Source organism: Urocitellus parryii, unplaced genomic scaffold (genome assembly GCF_045843805.1).
Source record: "Urocitellus parryii isolate mUroPar1 unplaced genomic scaffold, mUroPar1.hap1 Scaffold_59, whole genome shotgun sequence".
In the NCBI taxonomy this organism is placed as follows: domain Eukaryota; kingdom Metazoa; phylum Chordata; class Mammalia; order Rodentia; family Sciuridae; genus Urocitellus; species Urocitellus parryii.
In genome coordinates, this window is record NW_027554094.1 from 1,828,636 (window position 1) to 1,848,647 (window position 20,012).

A 20,012-nucleotide genomic window follows, 5' to 3' on the forward strand; every position below is an offset into this window, starting at 1 on the left:
CCCAGTGACTCTAGAGGCTGAGGCAGAAGGGCCACAAGTTAGAGGACGCCTCAGCAACTTACTGAGACCTGTCTCAAAAAAATTAAAAGAATTAGGGATGTAGCTGAATAGTAAAGCACTCCTGGGTTCAATTCCTAGTATGCAAAAAAAAAAAGGGAATAGAGAATTAGTATTTCAGATTAAAAAAGACATGACAACTAATGAAATGATGTGATTAACATTTTTTAGAATAGAAAAAAACTTATTATAAAGAAGACTATTAGGTTGGTTGCAGTGATGTACACCTGTAATCCCTTGGGAGGCTGAGACAGGAGGATTTCAAGATCTAGGCCAGCCTCAGCAATTTAGCAAGGCCCTAGGCAACTTAGTGAGACCCTGTATCAAAATAATAATAATAATAATAATAATAATAAAAAGGGCTGGGAAAAACTCAGTGATAAAGTGACCCTGGGTTCAATTAAAAATTAAAAAAGAAAATATTATTGGGATATATGTAGAAATTTGAATATGCCAACATTTTAGAAAATTATTTTATCAATGTTAAATTTCCCAAATGTGATCATTGTATTATGGCATGTAGGGGAATACCCTTTTCTTGGGTATGTTTTAATGATTTTTACTTACTTTCAGAAAAAAAGATATGTCCTTAAGTATGTGTATATACTACATATTGTTTGGATCTATCTTCCATGAGGGAAGAGATAAAAAGCAAATATAGCAAACTCAATGACAGGTGAATCTAGGTAAAAGATATGACTTTTCTGTAGATGTGAACATTTTCAAAAATAAAAGGCTGGAGAGAAAAGTCACATAGAGTCAGTACACAGGAGGCTTTCACATGCCCTCCTCTGTACGAGAGCCCACCCTCTTCTCCCACTACATCTGTGCATCTCTCATGTTCTCTTGTCTGTCTTCTGACTAACCATTTTACAATGTTAACACAACAACCCCTTGAGGAAGCCAATATCATCCTCATTTTATGGGTGAGGGACATCAGGAAGATGAAAAATTTGCCGAAGATCATATAGCTATTAACAGGCAAACTGACGTTTCAATGCACATCTGACCAATTATAAATCCTGTTAAGAGATGTTCTATTGATTATTGAATAGGAGAAAATAAAGATTGCTAGTAGAACTACAGGAGATTGTTCAGTACTTCTTTGTTCTTTCCTGGCTAAATGTACATATTCAGAATGGATTAAGGCTGATATTCAGTTACCTGGCAGAGGTATCAGGACATTTTCAACTTTACACAACCCTGGAAGAAGTTTCTGGTAAATAAGTTTTTACGGTAAATAAGTATATTGTTTCATAGTCTTTATCTAAGCTCTCATGTAAAAAGACGCCTGTCTACAAAGTGTGATTCTTTACTTCACACATATATCCTCATAGAGAGGAACCTTCAGCACTATCAGAGTTAGGTGCTTTTACCTGTCACAGTGAAACTACCTACATGGTCTTGGGATCCACATGATTAAGGTGAAGCTTATAGCCTTGATTAAAAGGTTCCCTATCGATGAGATAGTTACAACACATCTATCCCAAGACCGCTGTGATGATTTTTATAGAAAAGTGTGGCATACCATTAACACTGAATAAATGCTTAATGGCTGTCATATTTATTTTAGCTTTTCCATCGATGCCTCACACATACTAGGCAAGCACTCTACCACTTATTTTAAGCAAACAATATATTTATAAATCTGGCTTATAAGAAAAACATAAGAAAAATGGTTAGTCAATATAATCGTGTATGAAATCAACCTGACAAGAAAGGGATGCTTTCACAAAATCATCCTACCACAAGGGTCATACCAAAATTTCCTTATGCACTGAGATCAATAGATCCACTTGCAAATTTTGACTCCCAAATTTTCTCTTTAATACGTAAAGCAAAAAGCTAGAACTCAGCAATTAAATCTCTTCAGTTTGCATTAGTGCTGTGAGGGTCACCCCCCTATGCAGATGTGATTTTGCTGTTTTCCCAGGGCTTTCTCACAAACATGGCTGCCTTATCTCCACACCCTGAATATTTTGTTCCTGTCAGTGTTGCATTCTCATCAATGGCATGACAAGTTTTTTTTTTTTTTTTTTTTAAGATGGACACAACACAATGCCTTTATTTATTTATTTATTTATTTAATGTGGTGCTGAGAATCGAACCCTGGTCCTGCCGGTGCAAAGCGGGCGCTCTACCTCTGAGACACAATCCTAGCCCCACATGACAAGTTTTAATCCTTATCTTTTTTGTGCAATCAAAAATTTAATAAGAGGGATGTGGATGTTGCTTTGTGGAACAGTGCTTGCCTGGCATGCATGAAACCGTGGGTTCAATCCCTGCTTAAAAAAGAAAAATTACTAGCAAAAATACTATTTTTTTAAAATGTGTACTGTAGATGGATCCTAGCGGTGCTTTACCACTGAGCCACATCCCCAGCTCTTTTTATTTATAATTTATTTATTTATTTATTAAAATAAATGATACAGGCTTTGTGCCACCTGAGTTTTTTTTTTAATATTTATTTTTTAGTTTTTCGGCGGACACAACATCTCTGTTTGTATGTGGTGCTGAGGATAGAACCTGGGCCGCACCCATGCCAGGGGAGTGCGCTACCGCTTGAGCCACATCCCCAGCCCTCTTTTTATTTTTTATTTTGAGACAGGGTCTCACTAACTTGCCCAGGCTGGCCTTGAACCTGCTATCCTCCTGGCTCAGCCTCCCAAATTGCTGGGATGATAGGCTTGTGCCACTGTGCCAGACCAGCAAACTACTCTTTTTACTATTTTTTACTATTTACTTATTTTAACTAGATTAACTTCTTGCTTCATGAAGCCCCATAGTATGGAAGAAAACTAAGTCCAGTATTTAAAATAGTTTCACTTGATTCTAGATGTAAAGATAATTTAAAATTAAAAAGAATTTCTGAAAAATCAGTCTGTTTCGAATCATAAAAAATTGAACACATGTATATGGAACACATTTAAATGAGCATGTAAATAATTAAATTATTATTAAGTTTAATTTTTTTTTTCTTTTGGGTACTAGGGATTGAACTCAGGGGCACTCGACCACTGAGCCACATCCCCAGTCCTGTTTTGTATTTTATTAGAGACAGGGTCTTACTGAGTTGTTTAGTGCTAAATTGCTGAGGCTGGCTTTGAACTTGCATTCTTCCAGAATGCTAGGCAAGCATTCTAGAACTGAGCCACACCCCGGGTCCACCTCCCTGTCTGTACCTGTGTTTTGGGGACTGTGATTGGCCCTCTCCCAGCCCATTTCTTGAGGAGAATTCCCATTTTAAGCTGCCCTCCTTTGTGAATGGTGGTCAGAGGATAGGGGAAAATTTTTTATTTCTCACTTATTTCTCGATTTCTCTTTTTCTTTCTTTTTTTGGTGATTCTGGGGGTTGAATCCAGCACCTTCAGCATGCTAGGCAGGTGCTCTACCACTGAGCTGCACCCCGTTCCCTGTGGTACCTTGGTTTATAAAAGAATGAAATTTCGGTATTGCCAAATGTGTTTATCTTCTAATCTTTTTGTGGTTTTTAAAAGGTGGCTTTGCTGGTATGAGGTTGTGGCTCAGTGGTACAGCGCTTGCCTAGCTCATGTGAGGCTCTGGGTTCCATCCTCAGCACCACATGAAAGAAATAAAGGGGAACTGGTGTTGTGGCTCAGGGGTGGAGCACTCGCCTAGCATGTGCAAGGCCCGGGTTCAATTCTCAGCACCATATAAAAATTAAAAAAAATTAAAAATAAAGGTATTTTAATTAAAAAAAGAAAAAGAAATACAGGTATTGTGTGTCCAATTACAGTAAAAATAAATGCTAAAAAAAGGTGGCTTTGCTAATCCAAAGTTATAAACAGATTGTTATATTTTATCTAATACATTTATAATTTTAGTCTGTTTAGGTTTCTAATGCATAGAGAACTTACTGATGTACACAGTAGGAAGGAATTCCATCTAAATTCAGTTTTTCTCAAATGGATCCCCCAACACCATTTATTAAATGGTTCATTTCTCCACTCACGAAGTGCTTCCTCTATCTTCCACTAATTCCTATATATGTGCAGGGTTGTCTCTGGCTTCTGTTCTATTCCAGTTTGGTACCTGTTCCTAACCTACAGCAGCTCTCATTTACCATTGCTTTATAAATATTTACATATGGAATATAGCTCCTTCGTTGTTTCAATTTTTTTTTTCAGAATTGTCCTGATTGTGCTTTTTCCCTTTCATGTGAAGCAGCTCGTCAAATTCTATGCAAAATGATCTTGGGGTTTTGGCTGAGAGTATGTTGAAATCACACATTAATTTGGGGAGAGCTGGCATTGAATGTTACACTGGACTTTTCCGCCCACCGGCAGGGTGCTCAAGGGCATTCTCTGACGGTATTTGGTAAAGTTTCTCAGTTTTCTCTTCTGAGATTTTTCAAGTTCTGGTTGGGCTCTTCAGTGGGCCAAACTCTTTACAAGTTTAAAGTCTGTCCTAACCCCCTGCTCCTTCACCCTTTCAGAGGCCTCTGCAGGCCCTTCTGCTTACACGGTTGTTACAGATTGCTTACTTTTTCCAGCTGTTCCCAAGTTACATCCTGTGTGTTTCCACATGTGTCGGGTGAAGTCTGAAGGGCCAGGCTGGGGTTTCAAGTCCTGTTTGGGGGGAGAACAAGGTTGGGTGAGGGTCTAGGAAGATGGGGACGGCAAGGGGCACTGGGACCCCAGCAGGGGGAGGAAGGAGCCTGTCCTTAGTCCCTGGGAGGTGGCCTGTCTGGAGGGAGGGCATCTGCAGGCCCAGGGCTGGGGGAAGGGTGGCTAAAAGCTCCCTTCTTGGGAAAAGGGTGGGCAGCAGCCAGCTCCTCCATCCTGTGCCTTCATGAGTGTGTGTGTGTGTGTGTGTGTGTGTGTGTACGCACATGCGTGTTCTGCACACGTGGCATCCCTGGGGCATTCTGTTTCTAGCGGCTTCTCACATTTTCCAAGTGGGCGGCCTGGGTTCAGAACCCAGCTCAGCCACTTCCTGCCCTGCAACCCAGTGTCCCCGAATGACACCTCCTCTGAGCATCAGGGCTGAGAAATTCTCTGTCCCACAGACTGTGAGCTCCAGGGGAGGCGGGTGAGAACTCTTGCACATGGCTGCACTCCAATAGGCATGTGACTCATGGCAGGTCTAAACAGAATTCACGCATCCATCCTGCTGGGGAGGGGTGTGCCCTCTGTGCAGAGAACATTCCAGCCTGAAGGACAAAAGGGACCCAGAGCCTCAGTAGGAAAGGGCTTGGCCTGTTTGGGCTCCAGAAAGAAGCTGGAGGCCTGGGGTGTGGCTCAGTGGGGCACTTGCAGCCTGAGGCCTGGTTAATCCCGGCACTGCCCCAGACAAAACAGGACACAACAGGGTCAAACACAAGAGGTGGGAGCCAGTGACAGAGAGGGACCTGCTCTTTTAACAGGCTGCTCTCCTGAGGACAAGAGGTGGAGGGGAGGGGGCTCTCCCAGCTGCCCTGAAGAGAGACACTGGGGCCTATGGGCCTCGCAGGCCCCTTCGCACCTCATGGGGACAATCTGAGCTCAAAGCATATCACTGTCTCTGGCATCCTCACTGTCGCCCATACCTGATGGTTACCAAGACAGAAGAAGAGAGAGTACATTGTAGGTCTTATAGACAGAGAAACAGAGAAATGACCTACTCCTTTTAAAGACAGGTAGAGTCAGGCTGGGCTTGGTGACCCACACCCCAGAGACTTGGGAGGCCAACACCTCAATTGTCGTGTAGGCCACCGTGTTTGTGGTACCTAGTTACAACAGTCCTAGTAAACTAATACCCTCTGGAAGGAGAGGAAAGCCTGTGTGAGCACCCCCATGCAGACCTGAAGCTTCCTAGAGGAGGTGATGGTGAGTGGAGCACTGAAAGATGGTAGGAGTTCACCAGGTGGGGAAGTCAGAACATTCTAGGCAGCAGGAAGAACGCATGTAAAAGCCAGGGGAGGCTGTTTTTCGGACCTCTTTGAATTTCCTGCCTGCCCTGCCCAAGCATCGGAGATCCAGAAACTCTTTTGCTCTGAGATAATGGAAAGATGACGTTGACCAGGGAGCCCCTTGGGCCCAGGCCATGAGATGCATCATTCTCACGGGTAGGGGGTGCACACAAGCCTGTCCATGAAGCCCGGCTGGCTGGGGGGGGGTGCCGGCTGGGTGGGTGCAGGCAGGAGGAAGCTCCAGCTGTTCCTCAGGGTCCAAAGCCTCTTCCTAGTGAGGCTAGGGTGGGCCGCTCTGGGCTGGCTGGGGCTTTCTTGTGGTTCCAAAGGATGCACAGCACCCTGGAAGGACACTCAGACACAAGTGGCTCTCGATACAAGTACTTTATTTTAATTACAATAGTGCCACACAAAACTACAGTAGCACGAAACATAATACAAAAAATAGATTCCCACCTCCAAACCCCACATCCATGTGCCCACATAGAAGCAAGCCCGAGGCTCCCCTGGTCTTGGGAGTGCAGCTGCCCATCTCCCCTTGGCCTTGACACTGTGGAGGGGCAATGGGAGTGGGGACGCTGCCTCTGCGTGGGCCTGGACTTCTCCCCCTATCCCGCACATCCTGACTGGGAGTGCCATCTCCATTCCCTCTGGCTAGACTCCAGGCCAAGACACTTGTGTCTGGCTGGTAGTGCTGACAGTTTCCTGGACCACCCTTCCCTGGGGAAGGCAGGAGGGTGGGGCAGCGGAGGCACAGGGATGGAAAAGGCCCAACTCCCAGGTGGCTGGCTCTAGCTCCTTCCCTGGTTCCTTCTTCTCTTTCTCCCAAAGAGCTCCCAGGCCTTGAACTTGTTTGTGAGGAACAGGGGCCTCACCTGGAGCCCACTCACAAGCCTCCTGCTGACCCAAGCTGTCTGTGCCTCTTGGACAAGGCTTCCTAGGTAAGGGGCGCGCCATGGGCAGGGCCTGGTCTCTCACAGGAGCTGCTGTGCAGCTGCAGTTGGTTCCACCTACCTGGTGGAGCCTGAGCATCCACTGTTGGGAGGAGCTGTGGCCTCTAGGAAGGGGTGACCTTCTTGGTCTCTTGACTCCACGGGCCAGACTGCGCTGAGGAACCCTTCCCTTAGCCTCCTGTCTAAGGAGGGGAGCCTGTCCAGCTGCAGGGGCCGTCCTGATCTAAACCAGTGGGCCTTGATGGCTGGAGCCCAGGGCGAGGGCAGCAGCATCTACCTTCTACTACCCAGAGCACAGCCCTGCAGGCCAGAGCTCCTGGGGGCTGAGACATGGCCCTGTGAGCATCAGGAGTGGGAGTATGGCCTTGGGTTCCAATCAGGGCACTTGGGGGCTCCACTGAGGAGGCCAGGGGCCACTGGGGCAGGGGTCATCTCCTCAGCACGGCCCAGGCCGCAGCCTCAGATAAGGCACTAGAGAACTGGTCTGGAAGCTGACCAGGCTGGGGGCTGAGGACGGAGCTCAGGGGAGGATCTGGACCCTTCTGCAGACAAGAACGACAGTCTCTTTCTTCCTTCCCTTGGGGGAGAGAGATCCTGCAAGGCAGAGCCCAGAATGGCTGGGGTGGGGAGTTGCTACAGAGAAGCAACAGGTCCCGCGGGGTGACCCGAAGAGGAAGGGCCAAAAGAGAAGGTCTACGGGCAGCTGCATGTATCTGGTGCTGGAGGGCCCTGTGCTCCAGATCCAGGGCGCTTGGGTGCCCTCAGAATATGCTGGGGACCCTGACCTGGCTTCATCTGCCATAGCCATCAGTCCTCTGCTGTGACTGTGGGGATGAGATCTTCCTTGCTGGGGTTTCCATGGTTGAACTCTGGGGGCAGGGGCAGCAAGCTGAGAGCAGCAGGCCATGAACTGGGCCTCTGCCTGGCTCCCACATTTCCTGTCTGTGGGTGGCCATGCAGTAGTCACCACAGTCAGAGGATTTGCTTAGTGGCCTGGCGCAGGTGTGTGTGTGTCCCTGCCTCAGCCCAGCCTTGCAGTGAGGGGGTAAATCAGTGGGGTTTCCTTGTCCACATGTTATTTAGGAAAAAAGAAGAAAACATAATAAATATAACAATCCTTCCCACAAAAAAAAAAAGTGTTTTAAATGCATTTTTCCCTGAAGATTTCCAGTGTATTCCACAATGTTTAAAAAATAGTTTCCCCCCAAAATATATCTTAAAGCATTTGACACGGTGGTAATTGTGGTCTATGTGGTGCTGGATGTGGGCGAGGGGGCTGTGTCCCCCGGCCCTTGTCGCTGTGGGGCCCAGGCCTGGTGAGCCACCAGCCTGATACCCGAATGCCCGCTGGAGCTGGTGCACGCTGGGATGCCGGTCTGCACAGGGGAGCAACTCGGGTATGTGGAGGACCCCCACCTGGCCCAGTGCCGGCTGCAAACCCTCCAGTTCGGGGAAGGGGCCCTGGGCGGCCAAGGGGCTGGAAGGAGGGGCGGACTCGGCAGCCTCCCCTCGGGGCTCGTCCTCAGCCCCTTCCTCTCCTCCGTCTTGGCTCTCTGTGCTCTGCCCTTTACCAGATTTCACATTTGTGACGAGGGTTCATGGGTGACCCAAGGGGGCAGTGGAAGTGTTCTGAGAACTCTTTGGAATTGGAGAGGGAGCCCGTGACCCTGAAGCGGGAGGGGCTGTGGGGGTCGGTGATGAGGCCTTCGTGGGAGCTCTCCGGCATACGGACAGAGTACCAGACCTTTGAGGGAACAAGGGGGAGAAGCTGGGGTCACTGTGCAGGGGTGGAATGAGCCCTCGCCTGGTGCTCACACCCCAAGGAGTCAGGAAGGCCCGTGGGTGGGTCGGAGGGGAGGCTGGTGTGCGCCTGTGCACCTCTCTGACGCAGGTGTCACCGAGCTGTGTCTCTTCAGCCAGAGCCGGGTCTCTGTCTGATGCCAACGTACCAGGCTGGGATTCTGCCCAAACTCTACAAATCTTGGATTTAGTCCAGATCTCATCTTTACTGGGCAGGACACTCTCTCGTGAAGCAGCTCTGGGAATCAACTGAAGGCCAACTCAAGTGCCGACCTGGTGGGTCTTGATTTCTTTCTCCCCCGGTTCTGGGGACTGAACCCAGGGCTGCTCTCTCACTGAGCTACATCCCAACCCTTTTCATTTTCTATTTTGAGACAGGGTCTTGCTAAGTTGCTGAGGCTGACCTCGAACTTGTGATCCTCCTGTCTCAGCTTCCCAAGGAGCTGGGATTACAGGCGTGCATTACCATGTCTGGCTATGTTAAGAAGTTTCTAGAACCCCAGAACCAGGAGGGGCCTACTCCACCACATACAGGATACTAGTATTCTTTCTTGGCCCTTTCTTGAATCTCTCTAATGACAGGAAGCTCACCTCCTCACAGGGTAATGACCTGAAGATGGTCTGATGAGTTAGGGAGCTGGTGATCGGAGGGGACCTGTACCTGTTCCCCTAAAGAACTCACCTGTGCAAACCCCAGGAAGAAGAGCTGGTCATTGGTGAGACCCAGCGTGGGCAAGGTCTGCTCCTCCCCATTCTTCTTTACCCAGTTCTGGTAAGCCTGGGAGGAGAGAAGGCCAGAGGTTGAGGGCAGCCAAGACATAGGGGCGAGGTGCTAGTGTGCAGGCCGGGGCTGGTTTCTGGGGTCTGGGCCTCGGCTCAGCCTGGAGGATCCCTCTTCTTTCTCTGCTCCCTCCCTAAAGGGGAGTGCAATCAACCCCAAGGCCTAAAACGCCATACAATGCCAATGGCTCTCCAATGTGCACTTTGGCGCCAGCCTCTTCCCTGATCTGGATATTCAACTGCCTTAGCTGGACACCCAAGGTCACATCCAACTCAGCATGGCACAGAGGAATAAGTCACACACACACGTACCCTCACCAAACCTGCCACCATACGATGGCACCACCACCTTCCTAGTTACTCAGGCTCAAATCCCAGAGTGCCCCCCAACTCTTCCAGCCAAGCCAAACACCCCAAATCTGACCCTCCTCACCCTTCCCTCTGTTCCACACGGCCTCTTGCCTGGGTAACCACACAACAGCTTCCAACGGGTCGCCCTGACTCAGAGGAACGGAGGACACAAGCCTGGTCCCCTCCTCATGTGGCAAACTGTCTAGGGCGGGTGTTGGCAGACCTCCTCTGTGAGGGCCGGAGTAGATGTTCCAGCTTTGGGGCTACCGGTCCCTGTTGAACTATCCTCCTCTGTATTCAGAGTGCAAAAGTAGCCACAGGCAACCTGTGGACACAGTGTGGCCAGGTCCCCCAAACCTACAGGGACAGGCTGGGGCTGGATTTGCCCACGGGCTGTGGGCTTGCAGACCTGCCTTAAAGAAGGATTTAGATAATGTCTCCTGTTTGACCCTGTAGTGGCTCCCACTGTCACCAGAATAGAACCAAGCTCCTTTCTCAGTGACAGAGGCCCTTGCTTCCCACTCCTTCCACCACCCCCTGCCCCTGGCCCTTTTTCCTTGGTGAGTTGCCAGGCTGCCTCTCGGGCCGGGACCTGTGTCTGAGTCACTTGCTTTCACCTCTGGCCACCTGAGGGTGTAGGTCAGGGGCTCAGAGCCAAGCCAATGAGCTCAGATGGTAGCCACTTACTCTAGACTAGGATCAGAACCCAGAACTGGCTCTGTGCTCAGTGTCCTCCTGGGCCCTGCTGCCCTACCTGGCAGTGGGTTCCCCCTCAAAGGTAAGAAGGGGCCGGCTCTGCAGGTGGACCCCACCCTGGCTCTCTCCCGGGTCTCTCAGGCAGGTGGTCTCTGAGCACAGGGCCTTGGGCACCCGGCTCAGGCTCTGCATCCACAGTCAGTGCTCATATCCTCCCCACCCCCACCGACAGATGAGGAAACTGAGGCACAGCACTCCTGCAGTTTGCCAGGCGTCTCTACGCTGACCTACTGATGAGGCATCTGGACAGATGTGGACCTGGACAGGTGCACAGGGGGAGCAGACCCACCCGATAGGTCGCCTTGAGGCCCCCATTGTCTGCGATGTTCTCCCCAAGGGTGTGGCGGCCGTTCACGGGCTCCCCATTCACGCTGTAGCTGCTATACTGCTCCACCATGGACTCCCTCTGCTGCTTGAGGAGTTCTTCCACCAGGGCTGGAGGTTCCTGTCCTTGTCATACTCCCGCCCTGTGGTCGGAGCGCAGGAGTGGCACCGTGGGACCTGTCCCTGCTATCGCTCTTCTCTCCCAGTGACAAGTGGGTTCCTCTGTCTGACCCCCACCCTCCAGCCTGCACAGGGACAGGATGCCCATCAGAGGGCCAGACCGAGTGGGAGAGGGTGGGGGAAAGTGGCCAGGCAGGCGGCTGAGCGGCTGTACAAAGGCTCGAGGCGTGGGGTGGATCTCCACTGGCCAAGGGCCTCGGATCCCAAGGAATGGAGGCCAGCAAGGGGCCAGTGGAGTTGACAGAATCAGGAGCACATGCCAGGCCTGGTCTCCAGGGTCTCTGCCACTTCCTTCTTGTCCCCAAGCAGGGGGCAGTTGAGGAAGACCCTGGACATTAGCTGCTGAGGAGGGTGTGACTTCCACGTCTCTGATTCCCACTGAGCACCGAGCACCCAGCACCCTCTAGAAGGTGCTAGCTATAGTCTTCACATGATCCTCTCCACCCCCACCTGGATCTGTTGCACCCATTTTGCAGATAAGGAGGCTTGGGGAATGACGTAACTTGCCGAGTTGTGAGCATTTGGCAAGCAGCTGAGCCAGGGTTTAGACTCTGGTCCTTCTCTCCAAAGGTAAGTCCCAGGGAGCAGAGGCAGCGGGGCTAAGAAGCTGATGGGCTCTGTCTGGAGGGACCCCAAGGAACCTGTACCTTGATCATCAAAAGCGTGAGTCAGCTCATGGCCCACGACGACACCAATGCCACCAAAGTTTAAGGCCCTGGAGGGAGAAACGCAAAGTGAGAGCAAGGCCTCTGGCTCCTACCCTGTCATGTGGCCCTCACTTCTTGGGCCTGAGATTTAGCAGAGTCTCTCGGGGCTTTGTGGGACACAGCCCTAGAGACAGTGGGAGGCTGGGCAGTTTAAGGGAGCCAGCTGTGCCCTGTGGGTGACATGCTCGTGCTGGACACTCTAGAGGATCACTGTCCCCTCCCACAGACTAGCAGTTAAGCTTTAAAGCAAACGGAGCCTGGGAATGGGCCAGCACCTCTTCCCAAGCTCCACACGGTCATCCCAGGAGTCCAGCTTCTAGTACACTGCCCTCACCCACCAACTCCCTGGCTGTGACTGCTCTAAGCCACCGGCACAGCAGTATTTCCCACATGGGGCTCTTGACTGCACAACTGTGCCACGTTCCCCGGTTGCAGGAGCTTTCGGCCCCAGAGACCCCTGGAGGGAAGGCAGGAGACAGGGGCTGCTGCCCTCTGCACCCACGACGCTGCAATCCTAGGCCACCTGGCCACCGGGGCGCAGATGGCTCAGTAAGATGGCTGTCAGGGTCAGCTGCAGACACAGGGCTGGCTGAGGGGCAGGGGACCCATCGGGGCACCAGCACCAGAGATGGCCTACTTGGGCGAGGAGCGGGTGTAGAAGGGTGCCTGCAGGATCCCAGCCAGAAACACGATCTCATTCTTGGTGGGCGAGTAGTAAGCATTCACCATGGGCGGGGTCATGCTCCACCTGCAAGCAACAGGTGCAAGAGAGCCCAGGCGGTGGGCGGAGTGGAACTCCAGTGGGTTCTCCTTGACCCGGGCCCAAGTCAGCACAAGGACATCGGGCAGCACTGTTTCTGAGGGGGAAACTAGAAAACACCTGAATGTCTATAAATCAGAGATGTCACCTCAGAGGGTGCCACACCAAGGCACTCACAGACAGCAAGAGGGACCATCAGATATTGAATTGAGGTTATTTTTGAGGCTTGAAATGTGTCTAGAAACTGTTCTAAGGTGTGGTCTGTGGACAGTCCCCAAGATCCTCTGGTTTATGATGTCAAAACTATCTTCATTATAACATTGAGACACTTTGCCTCTGCCACTTGTTGAGATGTGCATCAAGGTACAAAAGCAACCGTGGATGACACTGCTGCCGCCTGGGCAGGGAGCCAGGCAAGTCCTAGCAGCCACCTCTCCTTCCCCAGAAGGTGCTCCAACCAAAACAAACCAGCCAGTCATTTTCATTGACAACACCCAGGAAAAAGTAGCCTAACTATTAATTCCATTAAATCTCGGCCCCCAAGTACCAGTCTTTAATATCCCGTGTGACCAATGGGGAAATACCCACGTGGTGCTTCAGGCCTCTCTCATCCTCTTCGGATGACTGACCAGCCATGGAATTTTGGACTTGGGCAACTAGGCAGACATGTTCTTGAAAATGAAAAGGGAAGCTTAGCACCTCAGGGTAAATAATTCACATTTTGTCATTTATTACCAATGATAAAAATGTGAGGTTTCAAAAAAAACTAAAGTTTTAAAGAAAAATTAAAATTTTGGAAAACTTGTATTGACCATCATGAATTTGATAGTACTTTAAGACTTTTCTCAGGAGGTCAACTATGATGTTAACTAATGTGAAAAAAAAATTTTTTTTGGCTGCAGTATATGAAAGTGGAAAATCTGTAAATCTTAGTGGAACCACAATTTTTTTTCTTTTCTGTTTTTTTTTTTTTCATACTGGGGACTGAACCCAGGGTGTGTAACCACTGAGCCACATCCTCAGCCCTTTTTAATATAGTATTTAGAGACAGGGTCTTGCTGAGTTGCTTAGGGCCTTGCTAAGTTGCTGAGGCTGGCTTTGGACTCATGATCCCTCTGACTCAGCCTCCTTAGCTGCTGTGATTGCAGGCATGTGCTACCATGCCTGGCAAAACGCTATTTTCCAAAGGACCAATGCATGAGGCCATGATTATGTAAAAAATCCAAAAAGTGCAAGACAGATCAATGATTTTAGTGTACAGGGTATGAAAAGTTCATGGATAAGTTTTCAGATTTTTCATATTGTATTTTTTGGGGGGCGCAAGGAGGCTAATGGGGATTGAACTCAGGGCACATGACCACTGAGCCCCAGCCCAGCTCTATATTGTATTGTATTTAGAGACAGGGTCTCACTGAGTTGCTTAGTACCTCACTTTTGCTGAGGCTGGCTTTGAACTTCTGCCCATGCCTCCTGAGCCACTGGGATTACAGGTGTGCACCACCACGACTGGTTCAGATTTTCCACACTGCATTAATCTTTCCTTCCTTGGGGACTGAACCCAGGGGTGCTCTATCACTGGGCTTCATCCCTTGCCCTTATTTTTTACTTTGCTAAATTGCCTAGGTTGGCCTTGAACTTTGGCTCCTTCTGCCTCAGCCACCTGCGTAGCTTGGGTTGTAGATGAATACTGCTGTGTCTGGCTAGAAGACAAGTTTAAGTGAAAAATTTTAATCTAAAATTTAAAAAGCCAGGTAAATTGGCAGTAGTGTCTGTGCCATATTCTGAAGGTGAAGGCCCACCTACCTTCTTGTTTATTAGGGGGACCCTGGTTGACAATGGAAAACTTGGAGGAAAAGGATGTTTGAACCTCCATTGCCCACAAGAGGGCGCCAGAGGCAAAGAGGACTCGTTCTGACTTTTGGTAAGATTTATCCTGTTTCAGGAGTGGAGGGACTAGTACTGGGCTGACTACATCTAAATTTCCTGGGGAGACCATTTTAAAAAGAAGGGTCTTTCTCCAGATTATTCTGACTTAAGATCTGGGGTAGAAGTTAGGCTATGGCCAGGTGCAGTGGTGCCCAACTGTAATCCCAGCAATTTGGGAGGTAGAGGCAGGAGGATCACATGTTCAAGGCCAGCTTCAGCAACCTAGTGAGGCTCTCAGCAACTTAGTCAAACCCTGTCTTAAGATAAAAAATAAAAAAGGGCTGGGAATTTAGCCCAGTGATAAAGCACTCCTGGGTTCAATCCCCAGGAACTCCCTACCCCCGCTGCAAAAGTCCCCACAACCAAACACCACCATAACAACAACAACAACAAAAAACTTCAGGAGGCAACCCCCACACCCTCACCCACATTTTTGGCAGTGCTGGGGAGGGAACCCAGGGTCTCAAGTACTAGGCTGTACTCTACCACTGAGCTACACCCTCATCCTAGGGAAATATCTTTGAAACTGCTCCCTAAGGGACACTGATGCACAGTGGGATTTGCAGTGTTTTCATGTGCTTGGTTATCAGCGCCCATCTAGAACCTTCCCCAGCTCTCAGGGAGACAGTGGGAGAAACCACCGCTCCTGTTTGTGAGGAGTTATGGGACATTCACCCATGCGGAGGGCCTCCTCTCAGGGCCTGGCTCTCCCCAGTTCCCACACTGGATTGCTTCAATGACCCCAGAACCAGTTCCCTTCCCTTCTACTTCGAAGATAATGAAATGAAGGCTCTGAATGCGAAGGCCATGAAGCTGGGATGTGGCGCCAGGCCTCCTCGGCCTCAGAGGCCAGGTTCACTCTGCCAACAGGCTGGGCACTGCGGCACACAGACTGGGGCCAGGATGGGCTCTACTCTGGCTTTTTTTGCAGAGGGTTCTGGGGATTGAACTCAGGGGCACTCGACCACTGGGCCACATCCCCAGTCCTCTTTTGTATTTTATTTAGAAACAGGGTCTCACTGAGTTGCTTAGCGCCTCGCCGTTGCTGAGGCTGGCTTTGAACTTGCGATCCCCTTGCCTCAGCCTCTTGAGCTGCTGGGATTACAGACATGTGCCACCGCACCCAGTGGCTTTTGATTTCTTAATTTGAAAAGAGGGCCAATGTGACAGTCACACCTGGCACCTGACAGTGGGTGGGGAAGGCAAGCTCAGTGGGGTGCATCCCCATGGTGGGGAACCAAGGCCTTCCTGGCCGGGCCTGGGGGACTCACTCGTCTCTGTTGGGGGCTTTCCTGAGCTGGTCAGCGGTGACCCTCCATGAGAAGTTGAAAAATCGCATGGCATTCTCGAAGTAGAGGTCTGGAACTGCCGTGTATTGAAGAAAGAAGCAGAGACACAGGATGAGAGCACGCCCAGAGGAAACTCAGAAACTCAGACCCCTTGAGGTGAAGGGATGGGTCGGCAGGACCAGGGCCAGAGTGTGGGCTGGAGCTGCAGGCTCCACCCCTCCGGAGGCCTCTAACCTGCTGGGCCCAGCAACAACTGTCTCCTTCAGGCGCCTGACAGTGTCACAGTGCTGCAGGATGCCCCGGCAGTGGTTCCCTTGGGCAAGAAGTATCTCCATCACTGTCCTGCAGGACTGTGACGATGGGTGTGTTCTCCCTGTGTTCTATACCCACACTGGCCAATATGGTAGACTCTGGTGACAGGTGGCTACCGAGCATCTCAAATGTGCTAGTGTAATTAAATTTTAATTAACTTAAGTTTTGATGAATTAAATAGCCCCCCATGGCTGGTAGCTAACAAATTGGACAGCACAGATTTAATGAACCATGCTGGAGTCTAGCTCTGAAATGTCAGGGGACAGGTGTTATCACACCCCCACCCCTGGGCAAGGCCTCTCAGCTCCTGACAGGTGCAAAGCCCTCCCCCAGGTCCACTCCAGATCTTTACGGTGTACCCAAGGGCTGCTATAAAACACTGGGCCCTTAGGGGCAGGTCCCTGTCCTGTGGGCCCTTCCTGAGCTATCTCCAGGAGACTCTGGGTCTCGCATCATGATGACCCTGGGGTGTCTGAAATTATTCTTAAGAAACATGGCTGCGGAATGAGTCTCCTATTCTCAGAAGTAATTTTAATAGTCTTAGGTTTTAAATAGAACCATGATGAGAGGTTATTATAATTTCAAAAATGCCTGAATTTCAGAAATTTCACTCATGAGAAGATAGGAAACTATTATTTGGGGCAAAATCACAACCCACTTAAAGGGGTGATGTGCCGAAGGTTCTGGCAGCAAGCAGGGAGGCAGCAATCCCCCTCCACCTCAGCGGAGCGTCACCGTGCATTTGGGATGGCTGCCTCCTCGTTCCCATTCCCATCTCAAGGTCAAAATTTGAGGTCCGAGTTTTCTCTGAGGAGGTCGGGGTACAACCCTGAAGACAGGTGGCCGCTCTGGGGCAGGAGCGGGGGTGTGAGGGGCTTCACTTTCTACCCACCCCGTGGTGTTTTAGGGCCGTGATGCTGGCCAGCTGACCCCAGCCCTGTGGGCTCTGGGCTCAGGGTCAGGTGGTGCTGCACCTTTTAGGATCTGCTTCCCCAAAACCTTTTTTTTTTTTAAATTTTTTAGTTGTAGATGGACATAATATCTTTATTTTTTTATTTATTTAATGTGGTTCTGAGGATCGAACCCAGGCCTCACGTGTGTGAGGCAAGCACTCTGCCACTGAGCCAGCCCCAGCCCCCCTGACCCCCATTTTATGTAGTGCTTGGGTTGAACCAGTTGGAGTCATGATGCGAGGCCAGCGTTCTCCCACTGAGCTAATCCCCTGATGGCTGTCATGATGCCAGGTCAGCCTCCCTGCCTCCAGAAGCCCTGGGTGTCCCGCCCACCTTGGCCCCTCCCCAAGTGGGCACTTGGGATGGCAGGGCGTAAACCACTCACGTCGTTGAACACTTTGTCCAGTTCCTTGGGGTCCATAATGAAGTTGGGGTAGCCTATCACATTGTAGATGGCGTCCGCCTAGATGGGAGGGACACAGAACTGAGCACCCGCGATGCTGGCCAGCTGGCCCCAGCTCTGCGGGCTCTGGGCTCAGGGTCAGGTCAAGGGGCGGGGGATCAGGCACCTCCCCACTTAGGACTTTCACATCTCTTTTTGGAAACATTCCCTCCTTGCCTAACTTATCTTTTTTAAAAAAATATTTATTTTTTAGTTATAGGTGGATACAGTATCTTTTTTTTCTTTACTTTTATGTGGTGCTGAGGATCGAACCCAGTGCCTGACACAGGTGAGGCAAGTGCTCTACCGCTGAGCCACCACCCCAGTCCCCAGTTAATCTTTTGGGTTTCTGATTAAATGTTGCTTCCCCAAGGGAAGCTGCTATAGTCCAAATGTGTCCCCAAAGTTCAAGTGTTGGAACCTTTGGCAGGTGATGAGGTTCTGAGGCTCCGTCCCCCACCACTGGGGAACTGGGAGCTGTGGAGGGAGTGGGCACCACAGTGGCTTGGTCCACCTCTCTTGCGCGTGCTCTCCTGCCTGTCCACCTTCGGCCAAGAGATGTGTGACACTGGGCTTCAGGCTGTCCCCCCAGCCTGCTAGACTGGTCACAAGGCAGGACAGCATCCATGCGTGCCCAGGGGACAGGCTGGCCTCTCCTAGCCCTGCACTCTCTCTGCTGCTCTCGCCCGGTGCAGGAAGCCTGGGTGCCCGAGCTCCCGGGCAGCCTCACCTTCTCCTTGGCTGACTTCCGGGTGTCCTCATCCATCCACTTCAGCATGCTCAGGCTCTCCTCAAAGGCCTTCTTGATCTCCAGGATTATCTTGCTGGCCTGAGGAGACAGATGTTGCACCCTCAGCTCTGGGCACTGGCCCCCTGGATGCAACCAGTGGCCCAGGCATCATTTCAAAAGGTTAAAGACAGCAGCACAAAGTATTTATTACAAAGGAGGAATGAATATGTCATGCAGCATGGATGAGCTGGCAAAAAATTATATGAAGTGGAAGAAGCCCAATGTGAAAGTTTACGTGCGGTACGGTTCCGCTGTGAGAGCTATGCACAGCAGGCAAGCAGCAGGAATGGAACTCAAGTGGGGGTGCCTGGCTGGGGAGGGAGGCAGAGGACAGGAGTGACTGCTGATGGGCACAGGGGTGATGAGAATCAAGTTGATTGTGATTCCTGCACAAGTGAGAACATCCTAAAACCTCTGAAATGACGTGTGCACACTTTCAATTCCCGAGTTGTACGTGAGGTGAATCACATCTCAAAAAAACTGTTTCTAAAGTGCCTGGGTATAATGTGGCTGAAGACCACTCAGCCTGCTCACAGAGAGGATGTGGGGGAGAGCAGAGGGCGGCTTGGTGGGAGGCCTGTGTGCTCAACAGCTGGCTGGGCTGGAGGGTGTGGCAGCTCTGGTTTTAAAGGACATATAAATGGCAATAGCAAAGGTGAGACTTTCAAAAGTAGAACATGTCTCAGATTTCAAATAAAAACGTTGGCTTCTAACCCGCCCACCTGACTCTCGCCGACGCAGAAGACGCGGTCGCCAGGGCTCAGGCACACGTGTGAGCCACCGCAGAAGGTGAAGGAGCAGCGCGAGGAGCTCAACGGTGCGCACGACGGACAGCCTCCTGCCGCGCTCACGTCCCCCAGAGGCCGCCCACCGCGCATGGCTCTGCGGGGAGGCCGGGGTTCTCAGCCCTCGCACCCCGCCGCAGCCCAAGGCGCTTCCGGCCCCGCCCGCAAGCCCCGCCGCTCCCCCGCAGCCGAAGGCGCTTCCAGCCCGGCCCCGCGCGCGCTTCCGGCCCCGCCGCCTGCCCACCTGACTCCCCGACGCAGAAGACGCGGCCGCCAGGGCTCAGGAACACGTGCGCGCCGCCGCACCGCAGAAGGTGAAGGAGCAGCGGGACGCGCGCAGCCGCTGCACCGAGGTGCGCAGGAGGAACAGCCTCCTGCCGCGCTCAGGTCCCCCAGAGGCCGCCCACCGCGCATGGCTCTGCGGGGAGGCCGGGGTTCTCAGCCCGCGCGCCCCGCCGCTCCCGCGCAGCCGAAGGCGCTTCCGGCCCCGCCCCGCGCGCTTCCGGCCCCGCCCCCCGCCCACCTGACTCTCGCCGCGCCGCCGCCCGCCACCTGACTCTCGCCGTGCTGCCGCCACCCGCGACCTGACTCTCGCCGCGCCGCCGCCGCCCGCCACCTGACTCGCCGCGCCGCCGCCACCCGCCACCTGACTCTCGCCGCGCCGCCGCCGCCTGCCCACCTGACTCCCCGACGCAGAAGACGCGGCCGCCGGGGCTCAGGAAAACGTGCGCGCCGCTGCACCTTGGTGCGCAGGAGGAACAGCCTCCTGCCGCGCTCAGGTCCCCCAGAGGCCGCCCACTGCGCATGGCGCTGCGGGGAGGCCGGGGTTCTCAGCCCGCGCGCCCCGCCGCTCCCGCACAGCCGAAGGCGCTTCCGGCCCCGCCCCGCGCGCTTCCGGCCCCGCCCCCCGCCCACCTGACTCTCCCCGCGCCGCCG

General features: G+C 51.7%; 2 protein-coding genes across 4 annotated transcripts in view; both read right to left on the reverse strand.

The window, feature by feature from the left end:
* The window catches only part of LOC144252763 (flavin-containing monooxygenase 5-like), a 59,825-nt gene extending 47,348 nt beyond the window's left edge, over positions 1-12,477 (reverse strand). For all 3 annotated transcript variants that reach the window (XM_077794877.1, XM_077794878.1, XM_077794876.1), the window contains exons 1-5: positions 12,457-12,477; positions 11,760-11,827; positions 10,898-11,075; positions 9,404-9,499; positions 4,562-4,646 (exon numbers count right to left, since the gene is read on the reverse strand). In XM_077794877.1, the coding sequence (XP_077651003.1) occupies positions 4,562-4,646; positions 9,404-9,499; positions 10,898-11,005 (289 nt within the window). In that variant the 5' untranslated portion in view covers positions 11,006-11,075; positions 11,760-11,827; positions 12,457-12,477. The remainder of the gene's footprint in view (positions 1-4,561; positions 4,647-9,403; positions 9,500-10,897; positions 11,076-11,759; positions 11,828-12,456) is intronic.
* Position 12,478: 1 nt separating this feature from the next.
* On the reverse strand, positions 12,479-19,555 carry LOC144252765 (uncharacterized). Its single transcript, XM_077794880.1, has 6 exons — positions 19,321-19,555; positions 19,014-19,173; positions 18,232-18,330; positions 17,445-17,522; positions 15,777-15,870; positions 12,479-12,567 (listed from the first exon to the last, which is right to left on the reverse strand). The coding sequence occupies exons 1-6, from the start codon at positions 19,488-19,490 to the stop codon at positions 12,557-12,559; spliced, it is 612 nt and encodes a 203-aa protein (XP_077651006.1). The 5' UTR covers positions 19,491-19,555; the 3' UTR covers positions 12,479-12,556.
* Between the last annotated feature and the right edge of the window lie 457 nt (positions 19,556-20,012).

What these genes read in the sequence shown, in the direction of transcription:
- LOC144252765 (XM_077794880.1), bottom strand. Translation starts at nt 19,490, where the DNA reads ATGCGCGGTGGGCGGCCTCTGGGGGACCTGAGCGCGGCAGGAGGCTGT. An exon ending in TCTGCGTCGGCGAGAGTCAG is followed by an intron (nt 18,331 to 19,013) that starts GTGGGCGGGTTA and finishes CTGTCTCCTCAG; the next exon opens with GCCAGCAAGATAATCCTGGA. An exon ending in TGGACAAAGTGTTCAACGAC is followed by an intron (nt 15,871 to 17,444) that starts GTGAGTGGTTTA and finishes AATACACGGCAG; the next exon opens with TTCCAGACCTCTACTTCGAG.